Genomic DNA, 17,731 nt, shown 5'->3' with positions numbered 1-17,731 from the left:
AGCTTGAGGTCTTCAAATCTCAATTTTGAGGATTTCAATAACTCAGTCATGGGTTCGGGGTTGTTATAAATGTGTATGGGCAGGGTTTTGTGGCCTGCCTTGTGCAGGAGGTCAGACTAGATGATCATATTGGTCCCTTCTGACCTATGAGTCTATGAGTTTAGTGTGTGCATGCTGGGTGGTGCAAGTGGCCTGTGATATATAGGTGGTTGAACAAGATGAGCTAGTGGTTCCTTCTGGCCTTAAACTCTTAAGACATTCTTTGCTTCATTTGTAACCTAGATAATAAAAAGTGCTAAAGCACGTCAACCAGAAAGTAAAATAGACTAGAAATGTAGTCCACTATCCTGCAAGCTGTGCCACACAGGCAAACCATTTCACCTGTGTGGAACTGCAGTTGACTTTATTAGGACTGTTTATGGGCCCCTGGGGTCCACTTATGTGGAGCAGCTCAAAAAGCCAGGGCTTAGATTTTAAGTCTTTTGTGGTAAAGCACTTGTCTGTTCTGTGATGCATCTCTCATCTTTGTGGTATTAAAAAATAACAACTAGAAAAATCAAAACTTGACTTCTCTCTTATTTTGTCTAAATGGAGTGAAGTGCAGTAAGTAAATAGCATAACTGGTGAAAATCAAATCAGACTTTATCCTCGTACCTCCACTTATGGCTATGTCTCCAGTGCTACTGTGCTTCAGGAAGCTCTTGGAAAGCAATGATAACTTTAACTCTGGATGTTCAGTAATCAAAGGGCTGTTCAAACTTGACTGGCTTAGTTCCTTGCTTAGTATGGCAAGCTGCACTATGGAATCTTTTCATGTCTAAGTGGATCGGGGTGGCGGGAAGGAGAGGGGAAGGTTAGGGTGGGGACTGGCCATTAGCTGCAAGTAGCCATCAAATTTGTTAGCAGGAAATTTTGAACACACTTTTTGAAGCAATATTTCTCTTATCTTTTTATAGCTGTTGGAAAAACACAAGAATACAGAAAGCATGGTAGAACTGCTTGAACTGTATCAAATGGAAGATGAAGCCTACAGTAGTCTTGCAGAAGCCACCACAGAACTGTACCAATACCTACTACAGCCATTCCGAGATATGAGGGAACTTGCAATGCTCAGAAGACAGCAGATCAAGGTACAAACTTTTTATCAAGAGAGAAGCCATTATTTCTACTTGTATATAAAATAGCTTTGTAGATTGAAACCAAACCTGTTATACCTGAATGTGGAATGTCATGTTTTAAAAAACGTTGTTGCTTGAGAACCTTTTGTCTGTATTAAAATATCCGTAGACCAGTACGTTTCTAGGCCTCCACTCTTCTCCCCCTCACCCCCAAACATCTCCCAGAATGACTACATACTAACCAAAGGGTGAGTGCACATCCACACACATTTCTTATCTTTCAGGGTATTCCTACAAGCAGTAAAGAGAGGGTGGGGAGGGAAAGATAGATATATTTTTAATTTGGGGGGGTGGGGGTGCCAAAGTACTGTAGTGAGGAGAGTCATAAAAGTACCTAGATAATTTTTTCCCTTGCAACCTTCACTGCAGGCTTTTCAACTAAACAATACCAGTTTCTTCATTTATGCTCACTCAGAATTGTGAGTATATTGAAGAGTAAGCAGTCATTGTCTTAAGCCTGTACCTAATGCATGCAGTTAGTCATCATTTTGTTTAATTTTATGTGCTTGTGGACATTTTAATTCCACATTCAAGTTCTTTTTTAGTACAGTAACTCATCACTTAAAGTCGTCCCGGTTAACGTTGTTTCGTTGCTAATCAATTAGAGTACATGCTCATTTAAAGTTGTGCAGTGCTTCCTTACAATGTTGTTTGGCAGCTGCCTGCTTTATCCATTGCTTGCAGAAAGAGTAGCCGGTTGGAACTTGGTGGGGGCTTGGAACCAGGGTGGATCGGCAACCCCTCTATCAGCTCCCTACTCTCCTAAGTTCCCTGTGCGGCAGCTGCCTAGCAGGCTATCAGTTGCTGGCAGTTCAGCTGTTCCCCCCACAACACTGCTGTGTGCTGCTCCTGCCCTCTGGCTTGGAGCTGCTCCTGGGAGCCTCCTGCTTGCTGTGTGGGGAGCAGGGGAGAAAGAAGGGTGCTAATGTGAGGGTATCCCCCTCCCCCGTGTTCCTTCCCCCTCGCTTACCCCATCTCCATAGAAGGTGGCGGGGGGACACAACAGGGCTCAGGACGGAGGGAATTTGCTGGCAGCAGCTGCTATCTGAACTTGTTGATCTACTTAAAGGGGCAATGCGTGTCTCCACTCACGCACATAGTGTATGTCGCTGTCTCCCCTCCCTCCATTCTTGCTGACTTGTAGAGTGTGAGGCTACATTAACGATGTGTTAACCCCTGAGGGCTCAGCCGAGTGCTAGTTCCATCATTTAGCAGTAAGGAATTCCCTGGGAAATATCCCACCCTCTTCCACGCTCTGACTCCACCACTTCAACCAAGCTTCACAATCTTCATTGCTGTGTACAGTATTAAATTGTTTAAAACTTATACTGTGTATGTAATATCTATCTATCTATCTAATCGACTTAGAGACTTTCTTTTGTTCTTTCTTCTGGCAAAAAAAATGTCCCGGAACTTAACTCCCCCATTTATGTTAATTCCTATAGGGTAATTGGATTTGCTTAACATTGTTTTGCTTAAAGTAGCATTTTTCAGGAACATAACTACAACGTTAAGTGAGGAGTTATTGTATGTGAAGTTTACTGTTTTATGGCTTACAGTGAGTATTGACTAATGTGTAAAAAAGAAAAATGTGTTTTCTAAAACCTTTGTTACTGTTGAATTATTTAGTGAGATTATTTTGAAAAGTGCCCCCCCCCCCCCCAGTGTTTGCTAGTGAAAGCACTGGAGTAAGTTGCTAGTTACCCATTCTTTGTTTAATTAATAGAAACATTGGAATAATAACAGTGTACTTTAAAAACTTGTAATTTGGCCTAACACTAATGGCCTTTTTAAAATTGTTTCTGCATCTGTTTTAGCTCTTAAGAAAAAACATTCAATAAGCTAAAGTCATTAAACATTTTTATAGATATATTCTGTTAAACTTTTAGGAAATCTTATATTGTCTTTGCGTAGCAATTAATGAGCCAAAAATGATAATTGTGAGACAGGTAGTTTCATCATCACACTTGGTTGGAAATATTCGGCACCTTTGATAAAGTGTGAAGAGCCTTTTCTGGCTCTAGACATGTACTGTAGGTACAGGCGCCAAAATTGAGTCTTTTGGTTGAATCTGTATAGTGAGTATGTTGTCTTGTGTCATTATGATTCCTTCCATACATTTATCAGTAGTACTCGGTGGCTTCAGGTTTTTTGTAAAAGAGGGGAGGTTGGGGGAACGATTAAAGAGCTTCCAAAAACAACTTCTTATTTTGTCTTATTAGTGTGCCTAAAACGAAAATAATTTTCAAGAACTCTAGTACTCTGAAGACAACGCAGTGAGTTAGTATATAGGTTCTTCTTAAATTACATATTTTCCTTTCCTGTTGGATAAATTTTAAAGAACAGAGAATTCTGGTGCAGAGCTCAGAATTCTTATACAGTTAGAGATCATCAACATTATAGTTAATAAAAGCCTCTTTCAGTACAAGATAAATATTCCCCATTTTACTTAACTCTTTAGTGTACAGGAAAAGGTCAACTCTTGTTCCTTTGCTAATCAAGAAAAGAAACACTAATGCTTCATTGAGGGGGAAGCTTTAATTGATGTTTTAACAAAAATCATTGTTAGAAGTGAAATAAAAATTATATACAAAAGGTGATATTTTATTTTATAAATTCCAGAGACTGGGCAGACTGTTTGCAACTACTGGATTGGAGAACTTGAGTGGTACATAGCTGAGTCTAATGAGGTGAATGTATGTATGTTAAGATCTTTTCCTAATTTGGAAAACTTTGAGTATGCAAGTTGGTCAGCTGGACTTGTGACAGAGAAAGATGCCATCTCTTGTTTTATTTTCATGGGTGGAAAGAAAGCAGTACTTGTATCTATGATGACAAATTGTGTTAATCTTAGTAGCTAGGGCAGAAGACTTGGTTTATAAATTAAACTTGTTGGCAATAAAGTTATTTACGCTAACTCTCACAGCATATGGAGTTCTAGAAGGCTTAGGGTATGCCCACACTATCCGCCGGATCGGCGGGTAGTGATCTGTCTATCAGGGATCGATTTATCACGTCTCATCTAGATGCGATAAATCAATCCCTGCCGCGCTCCCCGTCGACTCCACAACTCCACCAGGGCGAGAGGTGGAAGCGGAGTCGACGGGGGGGCCGCGGCCATTGATCCTGCGCTATGAGGATGGGAAGTAAGTCGAAATAAGATACGTTGACTTCAGCTATGCTGTTCTCGTAGCTGAAGTTCCGTATCTTACATCGACACCCCCTCTCCCCCGCCCCCATTGTAGACCAGCCCTTAGAAATGTAACAAAACTCCACTGGGCTGCTATAGCTTCTTGGAGCTCCTTCTCAGGCTCAGTAGAACACTCAACATCTGAATGCCAGTAGCAGCTATGGGCACACAGTACAAGTACTACAACAGTTTGTCTAAAGAAAATGGATGAAAGAGGAAAAATATTAATGTCAGCTTGCATGGAACCTACAGAATAATTGTAGTAAATGTTAAAGTTTAAAACAATTTAAAAATCATATTTTTATCAGGATATCAAGTGTAATTACAAGTGGTAGAGCTAGTGACACTTGCAATTATGGTTGCCCCACACTGTCCATTAAAAGATCCTGTTTTCAGTCGCTTATAGCTTTATAAATTTAAACTGTTTGGGCTGAACCCTTCAATGCTGGGTGTTTTGCCTTGAGATGAATTTAAAAAAAAAGTTGAGCTCTTTCAGGGAATGAGACTAGGAAAAAAATGTTTTGCCTTTAATTTTTCAGCTCATGCCCTAGTGCTTTGGAGCACGGGCTTGAAATTTGGCTAGGAAGGTGCCCTGGTGTAAGGGATGTAAAGTTTGCAGTTGCTATGAAAATTTGGTGAAATTTTGAAGCCTTGGGAAAAATCTTAAGTTCACACATGCTCAGTAGAGACTTATTAGATTTGGGCAGCTAAATACTTTAGTGATTCCATCTGCACTGATAATGCTCCGTCTCTTCACGGCACCTGTCTGCAATTGCCGGTACATGTAACGTCTCCACAGCGTGACTGAGCATGGTCCATCCCAGGTCTGTAGAGGCTGAGCAGAATTTTTCCTGCAATTGCTTGTTCCAGTTTCTGCGGCACAAGGCATAAAAACTGAGCAGGCATATTCTTTGCTGTGATTTCAGTGCATTCCCTGTTAGTGCCCAGGCAAGAGGCACTAGAAAAGTGTATTGCTTTAGCTATACCAGTATAGTTAGAGCAGTACAACCCTTCCTAAGGTGCACACAGTTATGCTGGTGTAAAACTTACATTGGTAAAGCTAGTCCCATTAGTGAAGGGGAATAGCATGAGTGAGACTCCTAGTCTCTATGATAATACAAATAATAGCTATACTGGTATAAATCACTCCCATATATACATTCACTTAGTGACTTTTACTGGTAATAATTTAGCCCTCTAAGGAATAGTTACCCTGGTAAATTTTTATGCATATACCGGGTCTGAGAGAGGTGGGGAGAGTGGGGGATGCAGGGTGTGGTGGAGCGGGGGTGGTTAGGAGTAGGATCTGAGCAGAGTAATAGGTAGAAGATGGATGGGAGGAAAAGGAGGGAAGAGAACATGAGTAAGGGCTAGGGGTGAGAAACGAGAGGCAGGAGACAAGGAAGGATAGGAATGGGGGGTGAGGAGGAGATGGGGTAGAAGCTGGGGTTAGGGGGTGCTCATAATGGTTGCAGCTCTCATTAAGATAATGACTGTAACAAAATTGTATGCATCAGTGTTTCAACTTGTCACCTGCAGGGGTCAGGAAGGAAATTTTTTCCTCAATGCAAAATTGGCTTTATATGTTCTCTGTGTGTGTGTGTGTGTATGGTGGTTCTTTTTTCTTTCTCTGAAGCATCAGAGAATTCAGCCACAGTTGGAGATGGGATGGTGGACAAGAGGGACCAGTGCTTCGAATGAGTACAGAGACTCTCTTCTTTCTCGATGCCTGGCTGGTATGTCTTACTCGTGTGTTCAGTGTCCAACTGGGACCAGATTTAGTGTCAAAAGAATCTCCCCCGGGTCAGATTGGCAGGGACCTCTATGGTTTTTTCCACCTTCCTTTGTAGATGTGGGTGGGTGAGTGGCTTGCGGTTTGCCTGCTCGAATCATTTGGACATATCCCACCTAGACAGTTCCTTGCCATTGGAGGGGCCTTGGGCATTGATGGCACCTTGGTCTATCCTGTTTTCTATGTCACTGGCACAGTTTAGTCTCCTGAGAATTGAAATGTGTTGGTCTAACTCAGGGGTCGGCAACCTTTCAGAACTAGTGTGCCAAGTCTTCATTTATTCACTCTAATTTAAGGCTTCACGTGCCAGTAATACATTCTAATGTTTTTAGAAGGTCTCTTTCTATAAGTCTATAATATATAACTAAACTATTGTATGTAAAGTAAATAAGAGTTTAAAAATGTTTAAGAAGCTTCTTTTAAAATTAAATTAAAATGCAGAGCCCCCAGACTGGTGGCTAGGACAGGGGCAATGTGAGTGCCACTGAAAATCAGTTCACATGCCGCCTTTGGCACATGTGCCATAGGTTGCCTACCCAAGGTCTAACTAGAATCTGTGGGCTTAATGTACAGGTATCTGGGTAAAATTTAATGGCCTCTTATATGCCAGAGATAAGACTAGATGATGTGATGGCTCCTTTTGGCCTTAAACTCTATAAAGCATTAAAAGAATGTTAAGGCAGCAAAGTCAAAAGTTAGTAAACTCTGGAATTAAGGCTGCCTGTGCATTATTAATTTGACTCCTTTGTGTGTATTATGATAGTCTTTAATTACATGATTATACATTTTTTGCCACAAGACTGCTGCCTTATTCAGTGTATAAAATGGGTGATGTTCTGAGTATGCATTGGAGTTATGTAATGGAAGAGGTGGTTGTCTGTTTGACTCAGCCTCATTTGTTCTTTTAACATAGTCTTTTTGGGTGTGATGAGGTTCAATCTGTGAATTATAGTGTTAATTTCCCAAATGCATTTGCCTGGAACAGGTATGTTTCATAGAGCCACCAAAATTGAAAATTTGGAAAAGTCACCATGGCTAACAACCTTGCTCTTGTATTTTAATTACAAGTGGTTATCTTAATTTGTATGCCTCATGCTACTGTACCTAGCATGGTGCTCCTTAGCATTCTAAGGAAACAGAGTATTCTTGGGAGTTGGACCAGCAAGTGTAAAGCACACTTTTTTTTTTTTTAAATATTCTTGAGAATCTGTGCTCTTCTGAAACAACAAAACATTCTGAATGCATGACATCAAGTTTCATTAGCTGGAGATTTAGATTTTTCAAAAACAAATCATGCCAAGCCAACCTAATTTCCTTCTTTGACAGGGTTACCAGACTAGTGGAAAGAGAGAAAGCAGAAGACATGATATATCTTGATTTTAGTAAGATCCCACCTTTTTGTTCTGGGTTATTGTGTGCTTCAATTATGGACAGTGGTTTACTACCATGGTAATAGGCACTTTGGGATTGATCCAGACACCGTTTACTTCAGTGAGAGTCTAATGTGAAGTAAAAATTGAAAGGCGTGGCTACACTAGGGAGTTTATGGTGGCACAGCTGCATCATGAATCCCTATGAATCACGGCTGCGGCTGAGATTTAAAGAGCTCTGGACTCACTGCTGCTGCGGGCAGCTCAGAGGCTTTTGAATCCCGGCTGCGGGCCACACAGTGAGCCTGCGGCCCACGGGCCGTATGTTGTGCAGGCCTGTTCTAGGTGTTGAGATGGGGGAGGCAAGAGGCCAAGTGCTGATGTAATGTCATGAATCAACTCTCATTTATACTTTATCTCCAGGTGCTAACGGATCTAAAAAAGATCTTTGCTATGATGGCCGAAAGGCTAGCTGTAGGTGTTTCCCACTCACCACATATTTCAGGAACAAACATACAGCAATACTTCATCACATCACATGCAATGATAGTACATACAATTCAACAGGATATTGATGTTCAACAGATTAAGACTTTTTAAATGATACCACACAAGGCATACATTGTACAAAAGATATCATAACATATCACAGTGGTGAATATGGGGGTTCCAGGGTGCTATTTTGAAGTATGGAGTATCACACGTAAGTTAGCTATACATAAGCTATAGTGTAGACCTAGCCTAAGATAACATGTTTCAAAACAAACTTGTGGGGGGAAGTGCCAGCACTGCTTTCTGCAGCACGTAGATATTCTTGGAGTTCTGGCTTGAATGGTCTGTGCATAACATATGAGAGTTGATAGACCTAAGTATATTTGAAGATTGTTATCAGGTCCCCCTTGGTTTTCTTTTCTCAAGATTAAACACGTCAAGATTTTCAGTACCTTTTCCCACTTTTGTTGCTCTTCTCTTGTCTCTCCAATTTGTCCATATATTTCCTAAAGTGTGGTGCCCAGAACTGGACACAATACTCCAGCTGAGCCTTCACCAATGCTGAGGAGAGTGTCAGTGGCGGATTAACAAATTTGGCACCCCTAGGCCCTCAAAAAATTGCTGTCCCCCCTCCCCTCGCCAGCTCACCTCTGCGCCCCTGCGGTAAGCCTGGGAGGGAGGGGATGAAGGAGGGTTGTGGCACTCTTGAGGGATGGCAGCGGTGGAGTGGGAGGTGAGCTGGGGCAGGAAGTGGTTCCCTGCCCCCCCAAGAGTCACGCCCTGCACCCGCTGGCCCTAACTCACCTTTGCTCCGCCTCCTCCAGTTGCGTGGCTACTCGCTTCTCCCTCCCTCCCTCCCAGTGCTTTCGCGCAGTAAGCCTGGGAGGGAGGGGGGAGAAGAGGAGTTGTAGCACTCTCGGGGAATGGCAGTGGTGGAGCGGAGGCGACCTGGGGCAGGAAGCGGTTCCTGTCCCCGCTCTTCCCCCGGGTTACTCCCTGCACCCACGGGCCCCAGCTCACCTCTGCTCTGTCTCCTCCAAGCGCACTGCTACTCACTTCTCTCTCCCTCCTAGCGCTTTTGCGCAGCAAGCCTGAGAGGGAGGCGGAAGGAGGGAAGCACAGCGCACCTGAGGGAGGAAGCGGGCCAGGAATTTGGGGAAGGGGCAGAGTTGGGGAGGAGTCACAAGCAAATTTGCTGCTCTAGGCGTAGGCGATAATACGCCACTGGAGAGCGTGACAGTTACCTCCCCTGTCTGATGTACAACACTCCTGTTAATACACCACAGAATATTAGCCTTTTTTGGAGCTGCATCACATTGTTAACTTATTGAATTTGTGATTCATTATTATCCCCTGCTCCCTTTTCAGCAGTACTACTGCCTAGCTAGTTATTCCCCATTTTGTAGGTTGTGCATTTGATTTTTACTTCAGACCAATTCTCTAATGTGTCAAGGTCGTTTTGAATTCTGATCCTGTACCCTAAAATGCTTGCAACCCCATCCAACTTTGTGTCATCTGTAGATTTTATAAGCATACTCTCCACTCCCCTGTCTAAGTCATGAATAAAAATACTGAATAGTACCAGATCCAGTACTGACCCCTGTAGCATCTCCTAAATATGTAACTCACACACCTTCTGGGTGTGGTGTTCTATTCCATCTGGTGGCACCAAGACTGCTTACAGAGAGAAAGATTAATGAGTCTGCTTTATAGCCTTAGCTAACAGCAGTTGGCTTTTTAGCTCATGCAGTACAGGCTCATGTACTAAGTTCCAGAGGCCCCAGGTTCTATTCAGCCCGCCGGCAACCGGAGTTTGTCAGCATTACAAGTGGGGGCTTGTCCTGGATTTCAACTGGGAAGTCTCTCTGAAGCTCGGGATGCGCTTCCTCAGCTTGGGGAAGTGTGTAACCCCCAGACTTCCTGGGTGTGGTGTTCTGTCCCATCTAGTGATACCGGAGCCACTGAGACAGAGAGAGAGAGATTAATGAGTCTGTTCTACAGCCTTAGCCAACAGTTGCGGCTTTTAACTCATGCAGTAGAGGCTCATGCACTAAGCTCCAGAGGTCCCAGGTTCGATTCTGCCCACTGACGACCGGGGTCTGTCAGCATTATAAATACACCTTCCAAGTTTGAAAGCAAACCATTGATAACTACTCCCTGAATACAGCTTTTCCAACCAGTTGTGTACCCACCTTCTAGTAAGTTCATCTAGACCATCTTTCCCTAGCTTGCTTCTTAGAATGTCATGTGGGGTTGTGTGAAAAGCCTTACTAAAATCAAGATATATCATGTTTTTTGCTTCCTCTCTTTCCACGAGGCTGGTAATCCTGTCAAAGAAGGAAATTAGGTTGGTTTGCATGATTTGGTTTTGGAAAATCTAACCCTTTTATCCTCTAGATGCTTGTTGATTGTTTAATTTTGTTCCAGTTTCTTTCCAGTATCAAAGTCAGGCTGACTAGTTAATAATTTCCTGGGTCGTCTTTGTCCCCGTTTTTTAAAAATAGGTACAGTTCTGAGATTGCTTTAGCTAGTTCCTTGTGTAACCTAGGATGATTTTTTTCCACTGGACCCTGCTAACTGTAATTCATCTAAGTATTCATTAACTTATTATTAGCCAGGTAATCTCTTCCCCCATCCCCTCTCCATTGTTAATATTAGTTGTTTTGAGTATCTGGTCGACATTAACCTTTTTAGTGAAGACTGAAGCAAAATAGGCATTAAACATTTCAGCTTTCTTGATTTCATCAGTTATTAGTTCTTCTTCCCTGCTAAGTAGAGGGACCGACACTTCGCTTCATGTTTCATGTGCTCCTAATATATTTAAATAACCCCTTCAAATTGCTTTTATGTCACTGCCTAGGCATTTTGTGCCTGAGCCTTTCTGATTTGTGCTACATGTTTTGTGCTGTGCTTCTGTACACCAGAGTAGCAATTTATCCATTGCTTTTTCTGTAGGATTTCTTTTTGACTTTTCATGTGATTCATGGCTCCATCAGGAGCTCCTTATTACCTCTTACTATTCTTCCTATCTTTCTTCACATTGGGATAGTTTGTAGTTATTCCTTTTATATTGGCTCTTTGAGAAACTGCTAGCCCTCCTGAACTCCTGTTTCCCTTAGTTTTTCTTCCCATGGAACCTCACTTACCAATTCTGAATATTATAGTCTTCTCTTTTTGAAGTCCATTGTCCTTATTCCGCAGCTCTTGTCCTTTTACTGAGAATAATGAAATCTAACATTTTATGATCACTTTACCAAAGTTGTCTTCTAACTTCAGATTTGCTATCCTTGTTGGTCAGAATCAAGTCTAAAATGGCTGTCCCCCTAGTTACTTCCTCCACTTTCTGAAACAAAAAGTTGTTCCCAACACATTCTAGGAATTTATAATTACCTGTCAATTCAATTTAGGAAAATGAGAACACTGTTATAATTAAAAGTGGTACTGTCTATTTAAAAACACTGCACTTAATGAAAATGTATGTGGTTTAACTACCTTCTGCAGCAATTGTGAATTCACACAAATGTGTTTGTTTTTTTTTAAGCATAACTTTGTAAATGTGCCCAGATTGAGGGCTAACATGAGAAATATGAGAGCCTGAAATTCACTTACAGTTCATTTTGCTTATTAGTTATTTCTGAAGTTGCGGAATTGATAATTGTTCTTTGTGTTGTGCTTCTGTTTTTAAACTACTGTTAATAATGTCTAATTCAATTAGCTTGACAACTTAATTGATCAAGACCTAAAGAGTTTTCTGATGGCGAACTATATTAATGTTTAAAGTTACAGCTGTTTGGGTATTAATGTGACTGTTAAAAGGACAGATATCTTTTGAAAACAGCTTTATATTTTGTTGAAACTTCAGATTTTTACTAAAAGCTACCATATAGTATGAAACGATATTAAACTTCACTAAACCTATTCTCTCATTTTAATGTGAGGGTAACTAAAAATATGTAGCCTGAAAAGAAAGAAGATAAGATGTTTACACAGAAGGGGACTTTAAAAGACTCTCTACGCTAGAAAATGTCCTCCGCATACTGGAATGAAAGACTCTTTAGGCCCCAATCCTGCAATACAGTCAATGTGAGTGGACTTCCATCTTCATGGAATTCCATTGAAGTTAATGAGGCGCTGTATGGGCAAAGGGGTCCAATCGCTTGGAGATGATTGCAGGAACAAAATAATAAGTTTCTTATCATCATGGTTGCAGAGAAAAGCCTGAAAATATCTATTTTGAAGCCCACATGGAGAGACTGTGAAACAGCAATATTCAGATAATGCCCAGCTCTACCTCTCCCTTCTCATCGTATGCAAACAACCTAATGTCACAGCCCTGTAGTGGCTTGGCTGAGAACAGTAATATTTGCTCTGTATAAATATATCAGGGGGATTAACATTAGGGAGGGAGAGGAATTATTTAAGTTTAGTACTAATGTAGGCACGAGGACGAATGGGTACAAACTGGATATTAGGAAGTTTAGACTTGAAATTAGACGAAGGTTTCTAACCATTAGGGGAGTGAAGTTCTGGAACAGCCTTCCGAGGGAAGTAGTGGGGGCAAAAGACTTATCTGGCTTTAAGACTAAGCTTGATAAGTATATGGAGGGGATGTTATGATGGGATAGTTTAATTTGGGCAATTGATCTTGGATTATCGGCAGATAAGTCTGCTCAATGGTCTGTGAGGGGATGTTGGATGGGATGGGAACTGAGTTACTGCAGAGAATTCTTTCTTGGGTGCTGGCTGGTGAGACTTGCCCACATGCTCAGGGTTTAGCTGATCGCCATATTTGGGGTCGGGAAGGAATTTTCCTCCAGGGCGGATTGGCAGAGGCCCTGGAGGTTTTTCGCCTTCCTCTGCAGCGTGGGGCATGGGTCGCTTGCTGGTGGATTCTCTGCAGCTTGAGGTCTTCAAATCACAATTTTGAGGATTTCAATAACTCAGTCATGGGTTAGGGGTTGTTATAAATGTGTATGGGCAGGGTTTTGTGGCCTGCCTTGTGCAGGAGGTCAGACTAGATGATCATATTGGTCCCTTCTGACCTATGAGTCTGTGAGCAAGTAGATGAAAAACAGTTGGCTAAAGTTGAATCCTGAACAGGCCAAGCTGATAATGGTGGGGAAAAAGAAACACTTCGGAAAACTCCCAACCTCTATAATAGTACCCCCAGTTGAAGGTATCTGCCCTAGGATCATGTAAGAAAAATGATCCACAAATCATAATACCTAGAGAAACTACTAAAAAGGAAAAAAATAATAATAAAAATGAGCTTATGTGAAATTTACCTGTTCCAGGCAAATGTCTTTTCAGAATGACTTCAACATATTCATTTTTCATATATTCCAAAGCCAGAAAAGATCCTTATGATCATCTGGTCTGAATCTTGTATAGCACAGGCCATAGAGCTTTTCCAAAATAATACCTGGAGCATATCTTTTAGGAAAACATCCAGTCTTGCTTTAAAAATGGTCATTGATGAATCCACCACAACTCTTGGTAAATTGTTCCAATGATTAATTGCCCTCATTGTTAAAAAGGTACATCTTTATTTCCAGTCTAAATAAGTCTAATTTCAATTTCCACCCATTATTGTGTTGTTCCTTTCTGTGCTACATTGAAGATGCCATTATTAAATATTTGTTCCCCATATAGGTACTTGCAGACTGATCAGGTCACCGTTTTAACATTTCTCTTTGTTAAACTGAACAGATTGAGCTTCTTGAGTCTGTCACTACAAGGCATGCTTTCTAATCCTTTAATTATTCTCATGGCTCTTCTCTGAATCCTCTCTAATTTATCAACATCCTTCTTGAATTGTGGACACCAGAACTGGATGCAGTATTCTAATAGTGGTTTCACCAGTGCCAAATACAGAGGTAAAATAACCCCTGTACTCCTACTCAAGGTTCGCCTGCTTATGCATCCCAGGATTGCATTAGCACTTTCGGCCACAGTGTCACCCTGGAAGCTCATCTTCAGCTGATTATCTGCTACCATACCCAAATCTTTTTCAGAATCACTGCTTCCCAGGATAGAGTCCCTCATCTTCTAAGTATGGCCTACCTTCTTTGCCCACATCTGATCTAAATGGAAATGTATACATCTGGGGACAAACTACAGCCTGCGGGCCGCATCTGGCCTGTGGGACCATCCTGCCTGGCTCCTGAGCTCTTGGCTGAGAGCCTAGTCCCCGGCTCCCCCCACCCCCGTCCTCCCTCCCCACAGCCACACGGCCATGCTCCGGCCCACCACTCCCGCTGGGCAGCGTGGGGATTGCAGCTGGCTCTGGCCGGGTGTCGCAGCTGCAAGCTCCTGCTGCTGGTAAGGGCGTGGGGAGCAGGGGGCGGGAGTTGAGTAAGGGATCGGAGGGTCCTGGGGTGCAGTCAGGGAGGATGGGGTGGAGGTTATGAGGGGGCAGTCAAGAGATGGGGGAACAGGGAAGGTTGGGAGTGGGAGTCCTGGGGGACCTGTCAGGGGGCGGGGATATGGATAGGGGTTGGGAGAGCAGTCAGGGTACAGGGAGCAGGGGAGGTTGGATAAGGGGGTGGGATCCCAGGGGGCAGGTAGGGGTGGGGGGTCCTGAGGAGCAGAGGGCTGTTGGATAGCGGGTGGGAGTCCCAGGGGGCCTGTCAGGGGGCAGGGGTGTGGATAGGGGTGGGGTAGTCACGGGACAGGGAGCAAGGGGGTTGGATGGGTTGGTGGTTCTGAGGGGGGCAGTCAGGGGGCAGGAAGTGGGAGGGAGCAGATAGGGAGCTGGGTCGAGGCTGTTTGGGGAGGTACAGCCTTCCCTACCCAGCCCTTCATACAGTTGCACAACACTGATGTGGTCGTCAGACCAAAAAGTTTGCCCACCCCGGATTTAGATGTATTAAAATGCATGTTTGCTTGCACCCAGTTTACCAAACGATTGCAGATCACACTGAATCAGTGTCCTGTTCTCTTCATTACCCTGAGAGAACCTGCTTCAATACGGGGAAAAAATCTCCAACTGTACATCCCTGGTTGTCACCTACTACCCCACACTGAAATCCCTAAGGGGTGTCATCAAACAATTACAACCCATACTTCATGAGGACGACACCATGAAAAAAATATATCCCAAACACCTTCTGGACTTCAGACAACCCCCTAACCTCACCAAGCTGATTAGAAACAAGCTTCCCACAGATCAGGATCCACCAACTTAAAACGGCAGCAGATCGTGCTGTGACAACAGATGCAAAATCTGTAGACCTATCTTCACTGCAACAATGATCAGCGTTCCCCATAACACACCTTTCCAGATCCCTGGGTCCTACACATGCCTGTCACAACATGTGATATGGCTCATCCAATACACTAAATTCCCCCGTAACAACTATGTGGGTGAAACCGACAATCGCTATGTTCTTGAATGAACTCAAAGAGAAAAATAAGACATATCATCCATGGGCATACACTTTTCACAAAATGATCGCTCCATATCTGACCTCTCAGTCCTCATTCTCAGAGGAAACCTGCACAACACCTTCAAAAGGCAAGCCTGGAGCTTAAATTCTTAACTTTTAAGACCATGCTTCTTAGCATCAGGCTAAGACACTGGATTTATCGCTTATTTCAATGATCTTTTTTGTTGTGGCTGCAGGGGTGTTCATGTGTCACTTCACTTTGAATGGTTGGAATATGTGTTAAGTATTTATGCTAAACAATGTGTTCCACCTTGTATTTAGCTGTGACACTCACTTGTACACCTGTACCTTGATATAATGCGACCTGATATAACACAAAATTGGGTATAATGCGGTAAAGCAGTGTTCCGGGGGGAGGGGAGGGGGGCGCTGCACACTCCGGTGGATCAAAGCAAGTCGATATAACACAGTTTCACCTTAACACAGTAAGATTTTTTTTGCTCCCGAGGACAGTGTTATGTCAAGGTAGAGGTGTATTTAATTGAGTACCTTTCCCTGACCTGAAGGGCTCTGTGCAGTTTGAAGGCTGCTTTTCACCAACAGAGGTTGGTCCCATCAAAGATATATTACCTCACCCACCTTGTCTGTCTATTTTGAGACATATCAGTTAGATAGTTTTAAATCCATTTATTGCATGCCATGTCGATCTTTCTTTATATTGTTCTAGTTTTTAAATCAAAAATATCCTGTAGTACCAAGTCACGCACATTAGAGAAATCTAAATATATTACATAAACGGTGTTACTTTTATCAGTGAAACTTGTAATCTCATAAAAATAAAACCGTTAGTTTGACAGCATCTGTTTGCTGTAAACTAGGGCTGTTGATTAATCACAGTTAACTCATGCCATTAACTCAAATTAATCACGATTAAAAAAGTAATCAGTTTTAATCACACTGTTAAACAGTAGAATACCAATTGAAATTTATTACATATTTTGGATGTTTTTCTACATTTTCATATATATTGTATTCTGTGTTGTAATTGAAATCAAAGTATATATTATTTTTGTTTACTAATATTTGCACTGTAGTGCAATCTCTTTGTCATGAAAGTGAAACTTAGATGTAGATTTTTTTCGTTTTGTTACGTAACTGCCCTAAAAAATAATGTAAAATTTCAGAGCCTACAAGTCCACTCAGCCCTACTTCTTGTTCAGTCAATCACAAACAAGTTTGTTTACATTGCAGGAGATAATGCTGGGTGTTTCTCGCTTTCTGGTGACACTGTAAACAGGAAGAGGCTTTTGTATGGCACTTCTGTAAGGTATTTATGTGCCAAATAAGATAAACATTCATATGCCCCTTCATGCTTCACCACCATTCCAGAGGACATGTTTCCATGCTATTGATTTACATTACTCTCCCTTTATTTCTTTTATTGGGGCCCCTACCTGCCACACCATTATCTTGTCTGGGGTGAATGTCAGACTGACAGGCCTATAATTACCCAGGTCACCCCATTTACCCTTTGAAAAAATTAGCACAACATTAGCTTTCTTCCATTCTTCAGGAACTTCCCCAGTGCTCCAAATGATCTCTCATGACATGGGGAACTGGTGTGGTATAACAAATTCAACCAGTGAAATATGCTGTGATCATTTTACTGTTTAAATCATCCAGTCTGTCATTCTGATTAACAAAGTTTGTATGCAAGTGAATGTTTAAGTTCGGAATTATACTTTTTATATTCTTTCCTTTATCTCGAAGGATCCTAAAATGCTTTAAAAATGTAAATCTAGAGTTCATAAGCTTTGGGTAAAGGGGTGTGCTGAGCTGGGCTTTGAATGAAGAGAAGGTGGCAATATAGTGGACTGAGGCAATGAGGAATATAGGAAGATACAGCAGAACCCTGTTTATCTGATCTAATTGGGATGGGGCCCAGATCGGATAATCAAAAATCCAGATAAACCAGAGAATGGGAAAGTGCAATGCTGCAGTGCCATCTAGTGGCCACAGGAGAGATCGCACCTGTGTGCGCTGGTAGTATGGTTAACAGAGAGAGCCGGCTAATGGAGGGTTAGATAAACGGAGTTCTACTGTATACAGAAAAAGGCACGCTGAGTGAGAAGAATACAGGCAGGGACACGTTGTGTGACCAGGATAGAATGAAGGGCAAGGGAGAGGATGAAAGATGTTGAGCAGAGTTTGTGTTTGAAATAAAATTGTGCAATGTATTGAGGGCAAAGAAAAGTGACAACTGTTAGGAAAAGATAAGAGGAAGCAATCCAATGTTTGTTTGAATCTCGTGATTGAATGGA

General features: G+C 42.2%; 1 protein-coding gene across 1 annotated transcript in view; it reads left to right on the top strand.

Moving 5' to 3' along the window:
• Positions 1-17,731, top strand: part of JMY (junction mediating and regulatory protein, p53 cofactor) — a 146,002-nt gene that overhangs the window by 27,540 nt on the left and 100,731 nt on the right. Inside the window, exon 2 of the mRNA XM_032778561.2 lies at positions 957-1,130. Within this exon, the coding sequence (XP_032634452.1) occupies positions 957-1,130 (174 nt within the window). The remainder of the gene's footprint in view (positions 1-956; positions 1,131-17,731) is intronic.

The sequence above is a fragment of the Chelonoidis abingdonii genome, chromosome 6 (genome assembly GCF_003597395.2).
Source record: "Chelonoidis abingdonii isolate Lonesome George chromosome 6, CheloAbing_2.0, whole genome shotgun sequence".
Lineage (NCBI taxonomy): Eukaryota > Metazoa > Chordata > Testudines > Testudinidae > Chelonoidis > Chelonoidis abingdonii.
This window is presented reverse-complemented; position numbering and strand designations above follow the sequence as displayed.